The sequence below is a fragment of the Gracilinanus agilis genome, chromosome 2, assembly GCF_016433145.1.
Source record: "Gracilinanus agilis isolate LMUSP501 chromosome 2, AgileGrace, whole genome shotgun sequence".
Lineage (NCBI taxonomy): Eukaryota > Metazoa > Chordata > Mammalia > Didelphimorphia > Didelphidae > Gracilinanus > Gracilinanus agilis.
Genome location: NC_058131.1, coordinates 599,987,692 through 600,004,359, shown reverse-complemented (window position 1 = coordinate 600,004,359; position 16,668 = coordinate 599,987,692). Strand labels below are relative to the sequence as shown.

Sequence of the window (16,668 nt, the reverse complement as noted above, 5' to 3'; positions counted from 1 at the left end):
GGCGATACTCCAAATATCCCAACTCCCTTATCTATGCCTGGTCCAAGGATTTTGGGGTCTTATTCTCATTTTCTAATTCCTTTTGGGGGAACTGACACTAGTTCCATGTTTTCCAAGAACAATAAATGGTGCTATGATCTTTTAAACCAATTCTAGTTCCTTCTTGGTCCTTTTTTCTTCCTTTATCTACTTAAAAAAAACACACACACACACACACAACCCTTACCTTCAGTCTTAGAATCAATACGGTGTATTGGTTCCAAGGCAAAAAAGTGGTAAGAGCTAGGCAATGGGGGTGAAGTGACTTTCCCAGGATCACACAGCTAGGAAGTGTCTGAGACCAGATTTGAACCCAGGACCTCTGGTCTCTAAGACTGACTCTCCATCCAATGAGCCACCCAGCTGCTCCCTATCTATCTATTTTTTGTCTGAGCTGAAAGATGAATACTAGCATCTCTTGCTTCATGGTGGGATATGGCCGTTGGGAGTGGTAAGAAAGTGTTGGGGCACCTACATGTGTGCAATGTCATTGGCAGGGGGTGGGGAGAATATGGACGAATGACTGCTCCCTTGACTTAGGGGGCTGCTGCCATGTTTGATCAAATTCATCCAGTGAATTTTGTGAAATAAAGTGGTGAACCTGAAGCGAGGAGGGAGAGGGGAAAGCCTTTGTTGTCCTAATGAATCTTGGTTGCTGCAGAAGGCTGAATTCTTGGGTCAGATTTGTCTTTATTACATCCTCTGTCAATCTGGCCTGAAGACATCTTCAGGGTCTCGTTACAGAAGCACTTTCTGCTCCTGGAGATAAATAGTACTATTCAGGGATTCCCATTTTTTTGGATCATAGTCAAAAAATGAGGGAGGGTGCGGTTCAAGCCCAGAACTACGATTTCTTTCTAAGACCAATCATAGGGTCCTCCCTCTCTGCTCTCCCTGACTTGCCCCTCTGTGGGTCCCAGGAATCAAATGTGCAAGTTGGATTCAATTTTCTTGCTCCATTCAGGGCAACTATTCCTCTGTGATTTCTGCTCCATTTTCTTCTCAGGGTCTAGTCCTATCCAAATGCATCCACCAGCTTCCTTAAGCCCATTCTGTTCCCAGAGACTTTATAACATCACAATCCCTCACCCTAGTCTTGCTTCTCGACCAGAGTGCAACATGTATCCATGGAGACACAAATATATGCATCTATACACAAATATACTCCATTATCTGAGCCGCCGTCATATCCAAATTCCTTAACTGTAACATCAGGGGAGTGGATGAGATGACCTTGGGTGTCCAAGGTCATCCGGTTCAGCTCCAAGCCTATGATCTATAGAAATCATCCTGATAAAGAATAAACTACTACAGAGTTTTACTATATATGGCTTATAGCAGTTTGACTGCTGTATATACCTCTAGTGCCAAATTTCCTTTGAATGAACAGGTTTTAGAACCTTTGAGGAATTAACTAAAAAGCCTTCCATTTCCCCCCAAATCCCTTCAATAAGCCCTTAGTTCTCCGGCGCCATCCGTTAAATTATAAGAAAAAAAAAAGGACTCTTCCAATTTTTTTTATTATCATCATTGTCAGTTTTCAAAAATATAAATAGGTGCACGGAACCACGGTGGCCTGCACGGTCCCGGGGGGTGACGTTCGAACCTTGGATCAGGAGTGCCCCCCAGCCCTGCTGTGACACTGGCTGTGATGGCAAATTGGTGGTGAGAGGAAGCCAGAGAAGCTATCAGAGTGGAACCAGCACCAGGACCCATCCTCGTTTGAGCTTCTCCTCTGAATCTCTCCTTCCCTCTTGCCCTCCCCATGCACCTTCCTCCCTCTTCCCCCCTCCCCTCTGACTCCTGCCCTTATCACAGATGCCCTACCCCTGCTACCCCCTTCACTTCTGATACATTCCACTACAGTTTACTAGTACAGCATTCTCCAAATCCTGTCTCTGGAACATCCACACAATTCCACTCTCTCTCTCCCTCTGCTAGCCCTTCTTGGAGATTAAATAACAAATAATTACATTGTTCTTGGATAAAATCAGGAAACAAAAAATAATCTTCTTTATTTAACTTAACCCCCTCCCCGTGTCCCCTCCTCCCCCCCGTCCCTGCCCTGGTCCCTGAAATAGGCACAACATGAAATTGAAGAAAAGTACCTAAACTCAGACTGTGGGGGAAAATGTGGTTGGAATCTACTCTGTTTGCTTTAGTGTTCTGCAAAAATAAAATAAAACAAAATATTTTGGGGGTGATTTTTTTAGGGGATGGGTATATACGTGATGTGGGTTTTTTTTCCTTTTTAATGTTATTCCTTATATGACAGAAAGCAACAAGATGACAATGAATCCATGAAATAGTTTCAGTTCCGTAAGGTCTGTCGGCTCATTCTGTCCTTTTTGGCTCTCTGGGGGGAATTTACTGTCTAGTGGGCTGTGCTGTGGACATTTCTCCGCTGGGGCTGAGAGTTCCTCTTTTGTAGTCGTCGCTTGTAGGTGGTAGCTGTGGGATAGGAGAAGAGAATGGTGATTAAGAGAGAACAGAGCTGAGCCCACTCTAACCCCACTGGCTTGTCCTCTTACATCTACTTCACTCCTCTTGGTCCTTGCTTCCATTTGGTGACATCAGTCTCCACTGGGATCTCTAGGCTTTTCTTTTCCCCCAAATTTACCAGACCTATCAGGATTCAGCTATATTTAATAGATGGGCAGAAAAATCTCTCCTTCATCTTTTGTATCCTACACACACACACACACACACACACACACACACACACACACACACACACACACATTTACTATTAACACCCCCCTGGATGCTATTTTCCCATAGGTATCCTCCAAAGAAATAAATGATTCTATTCAATTTCATGGACCAGAAGGTCCTGGGGCCAAAGAAGGCAGCTAGGATTCTAAGAAACTTCTCTAGCACTCCATATTTGACAGTTGAAAAAAATATTGGATTTGGAATCACGGGATCTGGACCAAATCCTGGCTTTGCCTCTTACCACCTATATATCCTTGTAGAAGTCATTAAAGCTTTCTGGGTCTCAGTTTACTCATCTACAAAATGAGGGGGTTGGACTAAATGATCTGTAGGATCACTTCTAGTTTTAATTGTATAATTATGTTTCTATGGCTCCCTATTCCCAACTTATCTAAGTAGGATTTGGGAAATTTTCAAGAATAAAAGTCTAGAAATTTTGGAGGGTAGGAAAAAGTATGCCTTATGCTGAAATCCATAACTCTGTTTAATCCATTGATCAGATCCTCTCAGGATCGTAAGGGAAAGGAAGGAATCAATGGGTAAACAGAAACAGCTGGCACTTACGGTCTATGCAGGCTATCTGTGGCTCTTCCCATTGTCCACTAGGTAGGCATCGAATTGTAGGTACATGGCGCTGGACAAAGCCCTCGCTGCACTGGTACCGGACCAGTGAGTTAATTTCATATCGGTCCTTTTTCTGTCCAAAGGTTCTAGCATGTTCGACTGTAGGAGGGTCTCCACAAGCCACTGGAGGGTTAAGAGATTATAATAAAATAAAAATAGTATTGAAAGGGCTCAAAGTTTCTGGGTAGAGCTCTGGTTGATGAGAATTAAGATTAGACTGCAACAAAATACAGCGACTTCTGGGATGAGATGGGTAAAGGAATGCAGAGAAGGATGATAGAGGACAGCAGGAACCACTTCAGATTAAAGATACACACTATCTATGTGCCTGGAGACAAGCCACTTAACCTCATTGGGCCTTATTTTCCTCATCTGTAAAATGAGATCCGGACTGTGTGAACTCTTAGATCCCTTCCAGTTCTACCAGTCCAGTACTCTATGACCTTCTACTCTTGGGAAGTTGGTCATTCCTGGCTCTATGATTTTGCTTGCTTTACCTCTTTCACCTGTTATTTCTTCTTCAGACCCTCTCTCTATTCATTCTTTCATTTCTTTTTTTCTTCAAGGTTCAGTTCAAGCCTCCCCTCCTTTAGGACCTTAGTCCACACCAATCTTTCCCTCCTCTGAATTCCTATAACACTTATATAATATATCACAAAATATAGTATGTTTTAAAATTAATATCCAATATCCTAAGCATTATATTTAAAATAGCCTATCATGTGCTACTTTAGTTCTTTGAATGTAATCTCCTCAAGATCAAAGTCCAGATTTTCTCTCGGTTACCCTCAAAGAATCTTTTAGCATGCTGGACACAAAGTAGGTAAAAAAGAAAATATTTCTTGACTTGATCTAAATAGTCCAGTGCCTCTCTCAGTAGTGTTCTCCTATACTCAGACTCTGAGATAACATTTCACCCTGAAAGTAGTTTTAAAAAGGGTTATTATTTTAGCATTTGGTTCAGTGCAAAGAGGACCTTAGCTCTGGAAGCAGAACAGAATCCTGAGTGAGTTCCTTGTAGCTGAGGGTCTGAACAAATGGACCCCTTATTGTGGAATTTTTATCTGGATTCCTCTGGGATCTAGAAGAGTATGAATAAGTCCTCATGGGATTCTCTCCTTTCAAAGCGTAGTGAGAGAATCATAGCTATTCAGTAGCTGGAAGGGAACTTAGAGGCCAGCCAGTTCAATCCCTTTTTTTTTAACCAGTGAGGAAACTGAGGACTAGGACAAATGACTTGTCCAAAATCACACAGGTAGTAAGCAACAAAGGAGATTTGAACCTAAGTCTGCTGACTCTCCTAGTTTACTCAATCATAGAGTTTTAGGGTTGGAAGAGGCCTTATTTATCATCTATCTTCACTCCCTTGTTATAGAATCTGGGTCCCATAAAAGTTAAGTGTTTGCCCATGGTGACAGAGCAAGTTAGGAGCAGAGAGCAAACTAGAACCCAGGGCTCTTGCCTCCCAGGCCAGTGCTCTTTTTCATATAGCATTGTCCCATTCTTTGAGTCATCTTGGTCCATTCACCTGGGAGATGGATAGGAGTGTAGAATCATAGTATTAGAGCTGAAAGGGATTTGAAAGGCCATTATAAGTGAGAAAACTGAGGCCCAGGGAGTTTGTGACATGCCCAAGGTCACTCAGGTAGCAAGCGCCATAATCTGGATTTGAGCCTGGCTCCTCTGACTTCACAGGGCAGTACAATGGACAGAGTACTAGGCCTGGAGTTAGGAAGACTCATTTTCCTGAATTCAAATCTAGCTTCAGACACTTATTAGCCATATAACCCTGGACAGGTCACTTAACCCTATTTGCCTCAATTTCCTTATCTGTAAAATGAGTTGGAAGAGGAAATAGCAAACCTCTCCAGTGTCTTTGCCAAGAAAATCCCAAATGGGGTCACAAAGAGTCAGGCATGACTGCACTGCCTCTGACTTCAGAGGCAATGTTGTTTCAGGTTGTACGAGTGCTTGCTGTGGCAATGGCCTTAGCTTACCTGTGCCCTTTTTACATGTGAATGGCAGGTGATAGTTGCATGGGACATCATTCCATTCACCCTTCTCATGCCAGATCATCACTACGCAATCTTCCCCAGTGGCAAAGAAGTTGTCTGGTTGGTTGGGTCTCCAATTCTCAAATTGCTGGGGACAGGATATAGGACAGAAAATGAAATGAGGGCAAGAAGAAAGGTAGAACATTTGTTTCTATCTATGCTTAGTCCTGGCTTTCCCCCATCTCCCCTCTCCAAATTTTCTATATCTTGTGCCTCACGTAGTGAACTTTAGTTTATTAGAGCAGAGTCTGCTTAGAACATGGAAGCATTATCCCTAGAAAATCTGAAAAATACTCTTTCCTGAAAGTGTTGATTATACAGTCTCAGGCTTCCTCTCTCAGGATCTCAAAACGTTTGATAAAAATGTATAGAATCTGCTGATGAGACAAGTCATTTTCTCTTTTTTGGGGGAAAACTAAGGTGGAAAAATCAGTTTTCTGACTTTTCTAGTGTGACTTGAAATGTTTATTTTAGAAATATGGGTCAGAACTCATGAGACAGTCCTCCTAAGATTGTATGGGGTTTTCTTTCCATACCTTCCCCTTTTCTGATATCTGTCTGTCTTAGAAGTTCTAGCTTGACCTCCACTACTTTCATGAAGCCTTCTAGGATCATTTTAGTCAGCAGCTATCAACTCTCTTTCGAATCATATCATACTTCTTATCTCTAGCACTCACTTGGCACTTATACTGTTTCATAAACTACCTTTTCATGTTTTTTAACTAGACGATAAACTTCTTGAGGATAGGGCTCCTATATTAGAATAATTATATATATGTACATATATATATAATTCTATTTTCTATATCTCCCACAATGCCTGAATACAGTATAAATGATCTTTAAATGTGTTGATTTCTTTCCTTTCCTATGATTCTTTCCCCAAAGTTGAATCTCTACCCCATCTCTTCAGCTAATCAATCAATAAGCATTTCTTATGTTCTAGGCACTAGCTTGGGATCTGAAGAAGTAGCGACAAACAGTCCTTACCCCCAAGGAGCTTACAAAGGGGAGACTACATTAAATGTAAATTCCTGTTATTGTTACTCTGAACCCCTCTCTTTTTTCCTTGAGTTTCATGGCAGAACTAACTTACCAAGGGGTGTCCATCTGACCAACGGAAATCACCTTCGATAGTTCTGTCATTGAGTCCAATCCATTGGTAGTCTTGGGCGTTGTCTGAAGGGAGAAGAGGAAATAGTGGGTATGAAACACTGAGGGAACCTGATTTTAAAAATAATTAACATCATCTGAAAAGATGGAGATGTGGAGTGTAATGGGGGAGGCCAGGCATTTTTTACTTTTAGTACCTTGCCATCTTAATCATAGGGGACTCATCCAAGAGCCTAAGCCTGAGTGTTTGGATACTCAGGTGGCATTAAACAGCTTTAAAATTTTGATACAGGTTGGTAAAATGCATGTGAGTGACCCATACTGTCTTTGGGATGATAGCAGTTGTCTCAGATGAGACGAGATGGTATAATTCAAAAGGCTGACTTTTGTACTGGGGAACATCACCCTTTTTTTGAGACAAAACTTTGGATATTGGGGCACCACTTACCTTCACCCCAGAGTAGGCTCATTGACTTTAGACTTAACTAGTCAGGCTCTACTCCCAGGATGCTTTTTCTTTCATGGGTTCAAGCAGGACTCTGTGCTTGTTTACCTTACACTACCCAAACTTGGTAGCCCCTTTTGCACTCACTGTTGACAAACTCCTGCTCTTCAGGCGTGACAATGCTGCTCAGGTGAGATTGGTGCTCCCGGCACTGGCTTTCTGCATCTACCCAGGTTTCCCGGTCAGGAAAGTGCCTGTAACAGTGTCCCTGGAATTTTGTCCAGCCCTCTTCGCAAATCTCCTGGTCTGAAACAAACATCAAGGATATCCCAAGGTTGAGCCGAGATCCTGGTTTTGATCAGTTTTAACAATTTCACTTCAAGTACCAGGCCCCCAAGTGAGGGGAGAGGCTCTGCCGAAGGACTCAGTGGCTTTAAGCAGGAAAAGAACTGGGCTCTGCTCAGTCTCAGGAGTCTCAGAGCTCTGGCTGTGAGATTCTAGAGACCTCCATATCCCTGCCATTGGCCTAGAAATATCTCTTTGTTGGAGACAATTTCTAGAGTAGAGGTGTCAAACACATGGCCTGCAGTCCATTCCTGAATGAAGCCTGAACCAGATTAAATTGTTAATTGAGAAATGATAAAAAAATAAAAATGCAATAAAATATAGGTAACATTACATTTTAAAACTAAGTCAATGTGTGTCTCCCAGAGATCCTTTTTGTACTGTGTGAATTTGACACCACTGTTCTAGAATATGGGCATTCTCTTCCCATCCATGCCTCATTCTTAACAAAAATGGATTTTAGCTTGAGAATTTGGAAAAAGAAAGAACAAAAGGCTGGACATCAGATGGAGAGGAAGAAGGAGTTTAGAGAGACTACATGGGAACACAGTCCTGGGGGAATACATAAAGTTGGTGGGGCAAAGAAATGAAGATAATAGAGAGGTAAATAGTATGGGACACTTGGCATAGAGCTGGTCTTTCCAGTCAAATCATGAAATGGTTTTGTAAGCAGAAATGAAATAAGTCAACTTCATGGAGAGAGAGGAGTCAGAGCTTTGGAAAGATTTTTTTCATACTGAGCTCAGCTTTTGAGGTCTACTACCTATGTTTTATATGAGGGACACCCCAAAGTGAAGACAGTTGGCCCTTGGACTTTGTTCCAAGCATCAGAGGATATGGAGAGGGGATTCATTCATTGAATAACCCTAGGGATAGACACTGAACCCTTACAGAGGTACAAAGGCTTATAGAAAAGTCTGGGATCTAGGAAAAGCCATTATTTACATTTCCAATACTATTTCTTATTTTACCTTCAATACCCTCTCAATTGGAATGGTTGAACCTTGTGGATGCTGGGTTTAAGAATAGTAATATTTCTTTAAGTTTGTATGAAAGTCTTCTTTGCAGGATTCCCAACTTTGTAGACTAAGATCTGACTGCCATGCAGAAGAAGCAGAGAATAGAAAAACGTGGTAGCTGGAGAATTAAAAAATCTAATGTGGAAATGGAGGACATGAGTAGATTTGAAGACAAGAGGAGAGGAATTTGTAAGCAGTAGTAAGTCTAGAAGAGAAGAATGAAGGGAATTAATGAGAATAGAGAATAAGGAGAAATAGATATAGAAATATAAATAGAAAGAGAATAATGAGAATGGAGTTGGAAAGAATAGAACTGGAAAGAATCATTCGTTTTTCATTTTACAGAGGGAAGAACACTGAGACTAAGGTGATGTGATGTGCCCAGAGTCACACAGCTAGTAAATGTCAGAGCTGGGACTCCAATCCAATTCTCCTGACTCTTGTCTGTCCAGTGGTCTTTCCATAACATTATACTGCTCTCTTCGTTCCTCTCATTACTCCTCCCCAAGTTTTTGCCATGAGACAAAATGAGGTGCTGGAGAGATCACTAGAGTAGGACTATGGTGATACCAGTTCTACTTGCCCAAGATGTTTGGCTGAATCCCGGACAATCCATCATTTTAACCCATATGTCTCATCCAGCTCAGAGTCAAACTAGCTAAGCAAAGAAAGAGGGAGCAATAGCTCAGGGAAGATGTAAAGAAGAATCTATAAAGGAAGTTCTTTAAAAGGCTGAGAGTCAGGGCAATCAATCAGAAGAGGAAGCTCAAGCACGATCGGAGAAGCACTGAGATCTAAACTGAGAGAATTTGTTAATTCAGTTGTTGTTGAAGATAGCAGAGTCAAAGTGGGGCAGAAATCTCAGAGAATTTGCTCTATGAACCCCATGACCAAGAAGATCAACTGAGCTTTTTCTGTGTCTGCTGCTATTTTGTGTGTGTGTGTGTGTGTGTGTGTGTGTGTGTGTGTGTGTGTGTGTGTAGGGGGAACAGAGGCCTGTCAGTGTCCTTTTCTCTTTCTGAACAATTTAGCCTCCTTCCCACTTATATTGTCTTTGTCTGTATTCCAGAATGCTCTCCCTCATCCATTTTTTCATTGTTCTCCTGGGGGATGGTGTAAATACCCAAGCAACATTGGAGAGGAGGTCCTTGAAGCTCTTCTTTCCCGTCCCAAGATCCCATGTTCCAACTTCTTGGGGTCCTAGAGTTTGGGGAAGGTTGAGACATTTTCTTCCAGAAGTATTAGATTCCATCATGAATTCTGTTGTCTTGTATGGAAGTATGATGGGACATGAGTTGTGATTATCACATGTCCCCCACCCATACCTTCCCCAATACTATATTCATATAATGGGACAAAGAACACCTATCTTGGGATCTAACTAGGCCTTAGCTGAATCCTTGGAGTTTTCTGATTCTCTCCTTCAATAGTTGCTGGCACAGTTCAAAGAAAATGGTTTTTGCAGCGCATGCTTCCAGCTGTCCATAAGATACTGCTACCAGGTCCTAAGGGTCTGCTCTTTCTAGGATGAGATGTTTCCTGAGGTCCAGAAGTTCTATGAGGCTTCTAGTTAGACAGCAGAGACTAAAAGGCACTAAAGATGAACCAGGTGAGTGATCTCAGTCAGGAACCTGGAAAAGTCTGTAAGCCCAAATATTATTTAGCATTTAGTTCATTAGCACTGGTTTTGGTAAGCCCTAGGAGAGGAAACCTAGCCAGTGTCCATCTAAAAGTAGGCTTTTTTTCTGACCAATCCACATATCTGCTTTCATGAACTTCCAAATCCATTGGTATTAGAAGAAAGATGGCAAAGGTGAAAGAGAGGCAGAACGAGTGGCAAATGCAATGCCTGTTGCTGTTGCCACCAGAAGTTACAGAGATAGAAGCATCATGCAGCTATCCCCGTTCATGCACAACCCTTATTCCCCACTCATGCTTGGGAAACCAGAGGACTCCAGGATAGCAAGTGTTTGGTTTTTTTTCTTGAGAGAAGAGAGAGGCAGCTCAGCCTTGGCAACATGGTGACTCCCAGGGCCAAGGAAAGTCCCATGGGAATGTCGAGAGTGATAAGTGTCATTTTTTTCCATTCAGGAAGATATAGGGTCACCATTGAGAAAGCCAAATCTTGCCACCCCACAACTTCCTTCAAGACAAATACATGAAATTAGCACCTTCCCTTCAGCCTGATGCATTCCTGTCTTGGTGAGTGTTAGGAGAACAGGATAGGTTGAAAATCCTGGGGAGGATTAGTGTTCCAAAGATCCCACATTGACCCAAATTCCAAGATTGCAGGTTGTCCCACACATCATTTCTTGCATTCAGATTTGCCAACATCCACAAAGGGGTTTTCTAATTGTGCAGCAAGACATCTTAGTCATCTCCTCAAAAACAGTTGCTTGGCTGATGTGACAGGTCACAGCTCCATCTTACCTGAAAGTAAAACTTTCCCTCCTTGGTGTTAGAAGCTAGATTGGAAACTCTCAAGAAGGGAAACAGCTGGAGAAGGTGAGGAGAAAGGAAGGAAACATGGAATTACGGTGGTTAGTAACATTAGCTGAAGCTGGGGTGGCCGTACCGATATTACACAGGTCCCCTCCGTAGCTGGGAAGGCATAAGCATGTGAAAGAGTCGATGCCATCCACGCAGGTAGCTCCATTCTGACAGGGGTTTGAGTGGCATTCATCGATGTCTGCAAGAAATGAAGGGCTGCCATTAGGATCCCTGGCAGACAAATCCAGTGTGATGATGGCCCGTTGCTCCACTGGTCCAGGGCAAGACCTGCTGTTTGTGGAGAGGACTGGATGGGGATTGGTTCGTGCCCTAAGTACTGTTGTTGCTGCTGTTGCTGCTACTGCTGCTACTGCTCCTTCTGAAGCTTTGAATGCAAATGCCATAACAAGAGATTGAGGATAGATATCCTGGTGGCTGGAGGAGGAGCTTATACGGAGTCAGTTTTCTTAGTTCTTCTTAGGTCATTCTGCCATAAAACCAAATGATTTGCATGACATTAGCAGGAAAGTTCTTCCAAGATGTAGCATCTTCCTAATATTCCAACAGGCAATCCATCTTGCTTCCAAATGGGCCCACAAAGAATCCAGACTATTACAAAACAAGGTGATATACTCCACTTGTGGGAAAGGTTCTAGAAAATGTCATTCCATCCCATTTCCAACTAGACCATTAAGGTCTTTGGTATTTCTGGAGGCCTACTCATCCTGGAATTCTGGATTGGTTTTTAATTATAAATAAGTGAAGCAGGGCAAAATGGCAGAGAAGTTACAGTAAAAAAAAAAAGTTAGCAAAGATGACATTTATCTTTTTAAGAACTGATGAATAGTCCACTGAGTAAATGTAGAACATGACGGCAAATGGCATTCGCATATATGAAAACATATCTTTCTTTTGCAGGTATCTTTTCTCTTTTAGTGATCTCTTCCTGAAGCCCCAAGGTATTTCCTAACACACTGGGCACTAAACTTGTTGGGGATTTTGTTGGAAGGACAGTAGAGAAAAATATCTTGACTTCCTAGGGATCTTTCAGAGTCAGTTTCCTTCAGCTCAATGATCCAGGGATGATTTCCTCAAGTGAAATACAACTTTAATGATAACCTGGAGAACCAGAATCTTTTTTTTTCCTTATTAAGTGCTTATCGGCTCATCTTGAATGCCTCAGGAGTTAGTTTTCCTCAATAAGTATGGTAACTGATGAATTCTGGTATGGGGCCAAGTTCTCATCTTTCTTTCACTTTCAATGGACTCTTCCATTCTTCTGTTCTTCTGATAGCCAGATGATGCCACCAACAATTTTTTTTTCTGTTATTCAGGAAGTTGGATTAATATGATTATCAATTTACCTGGTGGCTCTGGGTAAAATAAAGTGCCATGGGCAGAGGTCTAAGATAAGAACTAACTGAGATGTCCTCTTGCATCCTGACACCCCACAATAACTCAAAATTTTCTTTCTCCATTGCCTTAATTTGGACCCAAAGGCTGAGGATACCTAAATAGTTCAGTTTGGTCCAGATACACATTGTGGTTGATGAGTATCTATCCATCTTTTCCCTGCCAGTCTGGAAAGGATAAGGAAATGCTTCATCATTTCCCCTTTGTCATAGTGTCACAGAATGATTGTCATAAGCTTCCAAATTTCTTCATATGGCATCGCTGGAGTAAATGGTTATTTCTGGTTTGAGGGAACCACATTTTGATCTGTAAGCTTGGTCTCATGAAGCCATAGAAGGGCCATGACTCCTAAATAAGAGACTTGGGGAAAATTTCTAGAATGTCAATATGCTGTTCTCATATAGGGCTGTCCATCAGTTGGCTGCAGCATATTGTTGGACTAGAATCCAAGTGTTCTGTCTTCACTAGTACAAATGTAAAGAATGGAAGTTTTCTTTCTTTTTTTAAACCCTTAATTTCTGTGTATTGGCTCATAGGTAGAAAAGTGGTAAGGGTGGGCAATGGGGGTCAAGTGACTTGCTCATGGTCACATAGCTGGGAAGTGTCTGAGGCCAGATTTGAACCTAGGACCTCCAGTCTCTAGGCCTGACTCTCAATCCACTGAACCACCCAGCTGCCCCAAGAATGGAAGTTTTTTAGATTTTCTCTTTAGCAATTTAGGGAGGTCAATACAAGATGAAATTCACATTTGAGAAGGCGAAAAAAAACCCCAAAACATCCAATCTGGCAATTTAGGAATTTTCCTCTTGATCCTGACATTAGCTTTGGGTCTATGGGAGGCATCTTCTTGGGATAAAAGGTAAATTCACTCAGTTTCAGGTTGAACACCTTGTCTTCCTTATCTTTAAATTCTCTTACATTTTATCAATGAGGAAACTAGAGAATGGGGTCAGAAACTGATAGTCTCAAAGTGAAGTCTGCTGAAATTCATCCAATTGAAGATTTAAACCCTATTCAACCAAAAAAAGATAAAACCAAAAAGGAAAAAAAAAGGCAAATCCCAAAATGTATGGAGAGATAATCCCAGCATACACCAGGATTCCCAGCAGCAGCAGTAGCAGCGCCAGTCTGCAAAGTGTAAGGTGGAGGTAGGGAGGGCTCTCACCTGAATAGGTAAGCAAGAGTTCTTTGTCCATTAGCTTCTATTATGTATCAAGGTAAAGCACCCTGTTGGCGATGGGAAAAAAGCAAAAACAGGAGCTAAAGCAGGATATTCAGCAGGGAATAAGGTTGATTGCAGGGAGAAAAGGTTGATCTCTGGAAGGGGGAGAAACATTCATTGGTTGGTTAGAAAACTTGGTGCCATGATCAGAGAGACCTGTGACCAACCTAAGGTCAAGGGAGGAAGGGAGGAGACACAAAGGAAGGTCATAGAGATAATTCCCCTAGAGTTCTATACAAAGGAAATACTTGGCTTACCACCTCCATCCCAAGTCTTATCAATGAGTCTCTTCTACAGATAGCTTTGACCTATTGCACACAATCTAATACAGATGCTTGGACTGATGGAAACTACAGTGAATGGGATTACATGCTGAATTCTCAAAAGCAACACATTCCATGATCATCCTAGAGGCAGGAAGATAAGGAGAGAGGGATTCTTATCAGGCCATGAATTCCTGTTTTATACTGCTGTCAACTTGAGGTCTTATCATTCCCTTTTCTGGAGTGGGTGTGGGGGAAAAATGTGTCTCCAATTCTCAAGGGTAGGAAGTTCTTCTTCTGGTCTGGAGTGAGTGAGATCTTGAGAAGGTCCCCTTTTCTCTTCATGATCTACTTCCTTTCAGTTTAAGAGGCTCAGAAGGTGTGGGAGCCTTCTTAGCTTCTGAAACTGAGAGAAATTTAGCTCCACCAAATTTCATGCAAGTCAACAAGAGCTGGGACAGAGATTTGGCCATCCCATGCGTCCACTTTGGAAAATGGGGATCTTCCTATTGGAAAAGGGGGATGCAAATAAGCTATCATGGGAAAGAAATGTCATAAAGATATATATATATATATATATGTATATATATATGTGTGTGTGTGTGTGTGTGTGTGTGTGTGTGTGTGTGTGTGTGTGTGTGTGAAGTGGATGAGGCTCAGGAAATGACATTAGAAATTGGGTCTCCGTTACACAGGGAGGAAGATCTCTGGGCTCATTGTATTAAACTCAAAGCCTAGCATTTCATGATTTTTCTGTGGCGTACACATTGGAAGGGCAATAAACATTGGAAGGGCAATAAACATCCGGATTGCCCAGTTGACTGGGCAATCTGGAAGGGGTCAGAATGCTTAGTGTTCCTTTCCAACTTCCTCTCACCAAGTAGAATGGTTTTAATTAATGACAGTGAACTCTTCATCCAAAGTACCTAACATTATATTCTTATTCATCTTCATAGGAACCCATTCAGAAAAGAGAAAATTCCGCTTGAATTCCCATGTTAAGTTCAGGGCAAGAGAGGCAGAGCTGGAAGGAGACTTGTGATGACACTTTCACCATGACATCATCAGAAACTGTGATTCCTCCCAGCCTCCAGGCCACGGCTCTTGCCCTATGGTCTGTCCATATCAAGAATGTAAGTTGAAAACTTTTCTTTGAGCTTAGGAAGACGTGGTATTTGACCTATAAAAAAGGCTAAAGGAAGTTTTCCATGTGGCGTTTTTTAGTCAGAAAGTTCTATCTAGATGATGCCAGGGGAAATCTCCAAAGTCAGCAGAACAAGGTTAATCATTTGGCTTCACAGATACCTTTGGTTTTGCTGAATGTTACACGGATGCTATGCATGTTTGATAAGGACTATGAAGAATAGGGCAATTTGACATGAGAATAACTGCCAATTACAAAGTACTTTATGATTTACAAACCTCATTTGAAGCTTTATGATTATCTATTATAATAGCTAACATTTGCATTGCGTTTACTGTGTACCAGGCACTGTGCTGAAGAGCTTTACAGTTATCATCTCATTTTGTCCTCACAACAACCCTGGAAGGTAGGTGCTATTATCATCCCCATTTTACAGAAGAAGAAACTCAGGCAAATAGGGTAGGCCACTTGCCCGAGTTTTAACTCAGGTTTTCCTGACTCCTGACTATCCACTGTTCCACTTAGCCCTTTTATATCTCATTGAAAGCTCCATGAGATTCCTGTGAGGTAGGTTCTATAGCTACTTTAGGATGAGGAAACTGAGGTTCAATGTGAACATGCCCATTATCACTTAGTGGTGAGTACAGGAAGAGGGATTTATCTGAATCCCAGACCAGCGCTCTATTCTGTATGGACAAGTCTGCTGCCTCTCATTAAACAGTGGTGGGGAAAACACCCTCATCTTAGTAGGGCCTGATTATTGCACAAGTGTGAAAATACATGGGCCATCTCGAATTCATTTTATTTATTTATTTATTTGTTTATTTCCTTACTCATTCATTCATTTATTCGTTTGTTTATTCATTCATTTATTTTTTCGAATTCATTTTTAAAGGAATGGCTCAACTGGAAGTTTAAAATACATATTTCCTTTCAGTAAACCAACACAAATGGTAATATGGTGTTCTACTATGCTGGGGAGACTATTATTCCCCACCTGGGAGAGAAGTTTCTTTGAAATATAAACTTTCCCGAGAGAAAGAGAAAATACCAGATCTCAGGCTCAGGGCCTGAGAACTAGAAAGTAAGATCTGGCAGTTAACAGAAAGAGAAACTGATTAAGTTTTATGTTTCTGGCCCTCTTAACCACCTAGTTAAGTGGAGCCCAAATAGCTCCATTGGTGAGCAGAAAATTAGATGTGAAATCTGGTTTCAGTTTTAATGCCCCCAGGTGCTAGTTAGCAATGGAAGAGAGGATTCTGAAATGGATTAGATTAGTGCATACAGTTCTGCCTTTAATCACTTAGGGATCAGAGAATTCATTACATGGATGTTTATTGCAGTGTCAAAAATGCTGATTAATAATTTATCAAGGACTTGTTTAGGGAATACTTGCTAAACAAGACAAAGATAATTGTCAAATCCTTTCTCTTAGGACTAATTACAACCTCAAACCCCCAGTCCTATGTGGGATGTTTCTTTAGTTATTCAAATATTGCAGTAAGAAGAATGCTTTGTCTTTGAAAACAGTCTTGGCCTTTTGCCCCATTCTGAGTGATGAATAGGCATGCAACCCAAATTAAAAGTTCCTGCTTCTGTTCAGGATCTGCCTTTGGAAAGGCAATGACAAGTGAGTAAATGATAAATCATTCTAAAGACAGGAAAGCCATAAAGAGCTCTTCTTTCCTCCTTCCCTTCCTTTCTCCCTCCCTTCCTCTCTTTTTTCTTTCTTCCTTCCTCCGTCCCTCCCTTCCTTCCCCCCTCTCCCTTCCTTCCCCCCCC

General features: G+C 41.7%; 1 protein-coding gene across 1 annotated transcript in view; it reads right to left on the bottom strand.

Annotated features, from left to right (window-relative positions):
• Window positions 1-2,171: 2,171 nt before the first annotated feature.
• Window positions 2,172-16,668, bottom strand: part of ACAN (aggrecan) — a 44,720-nt gene continuing 30,223 nt past the window's right edge. The window contains exons 13-18 of the mRNA XM_044660139.1: window positions 10,930-11,043; window positions 7,138-7,296; window positions 6,529-6,611; window positions 5,376-5,520; window positions 3,319-3,501; window positions 2,172-2,490 (exon numbers count right to left, since the gene is read on the bottom strand). Of these exons, the coding sequence (XP_044516074.1) occupies window positions 2,414-2,490; window positions 3,319-3,501; window positions 5,376-5,520; window positions 6,529-6,611; window positions 7,138-7,296; window positions 10,930-11,043 (761 nt within the window). The 3' untranslated portion in view covers window positions 2,172-2,413. The remainder of the gene's footprint in view (window positions 2,491-3,318; window positions 3,502-5,375; window positions 5,521-6,528; window positions 6,612-7,137; window positions 7,297-10,929; window positions 11,044-16,668) is intronic.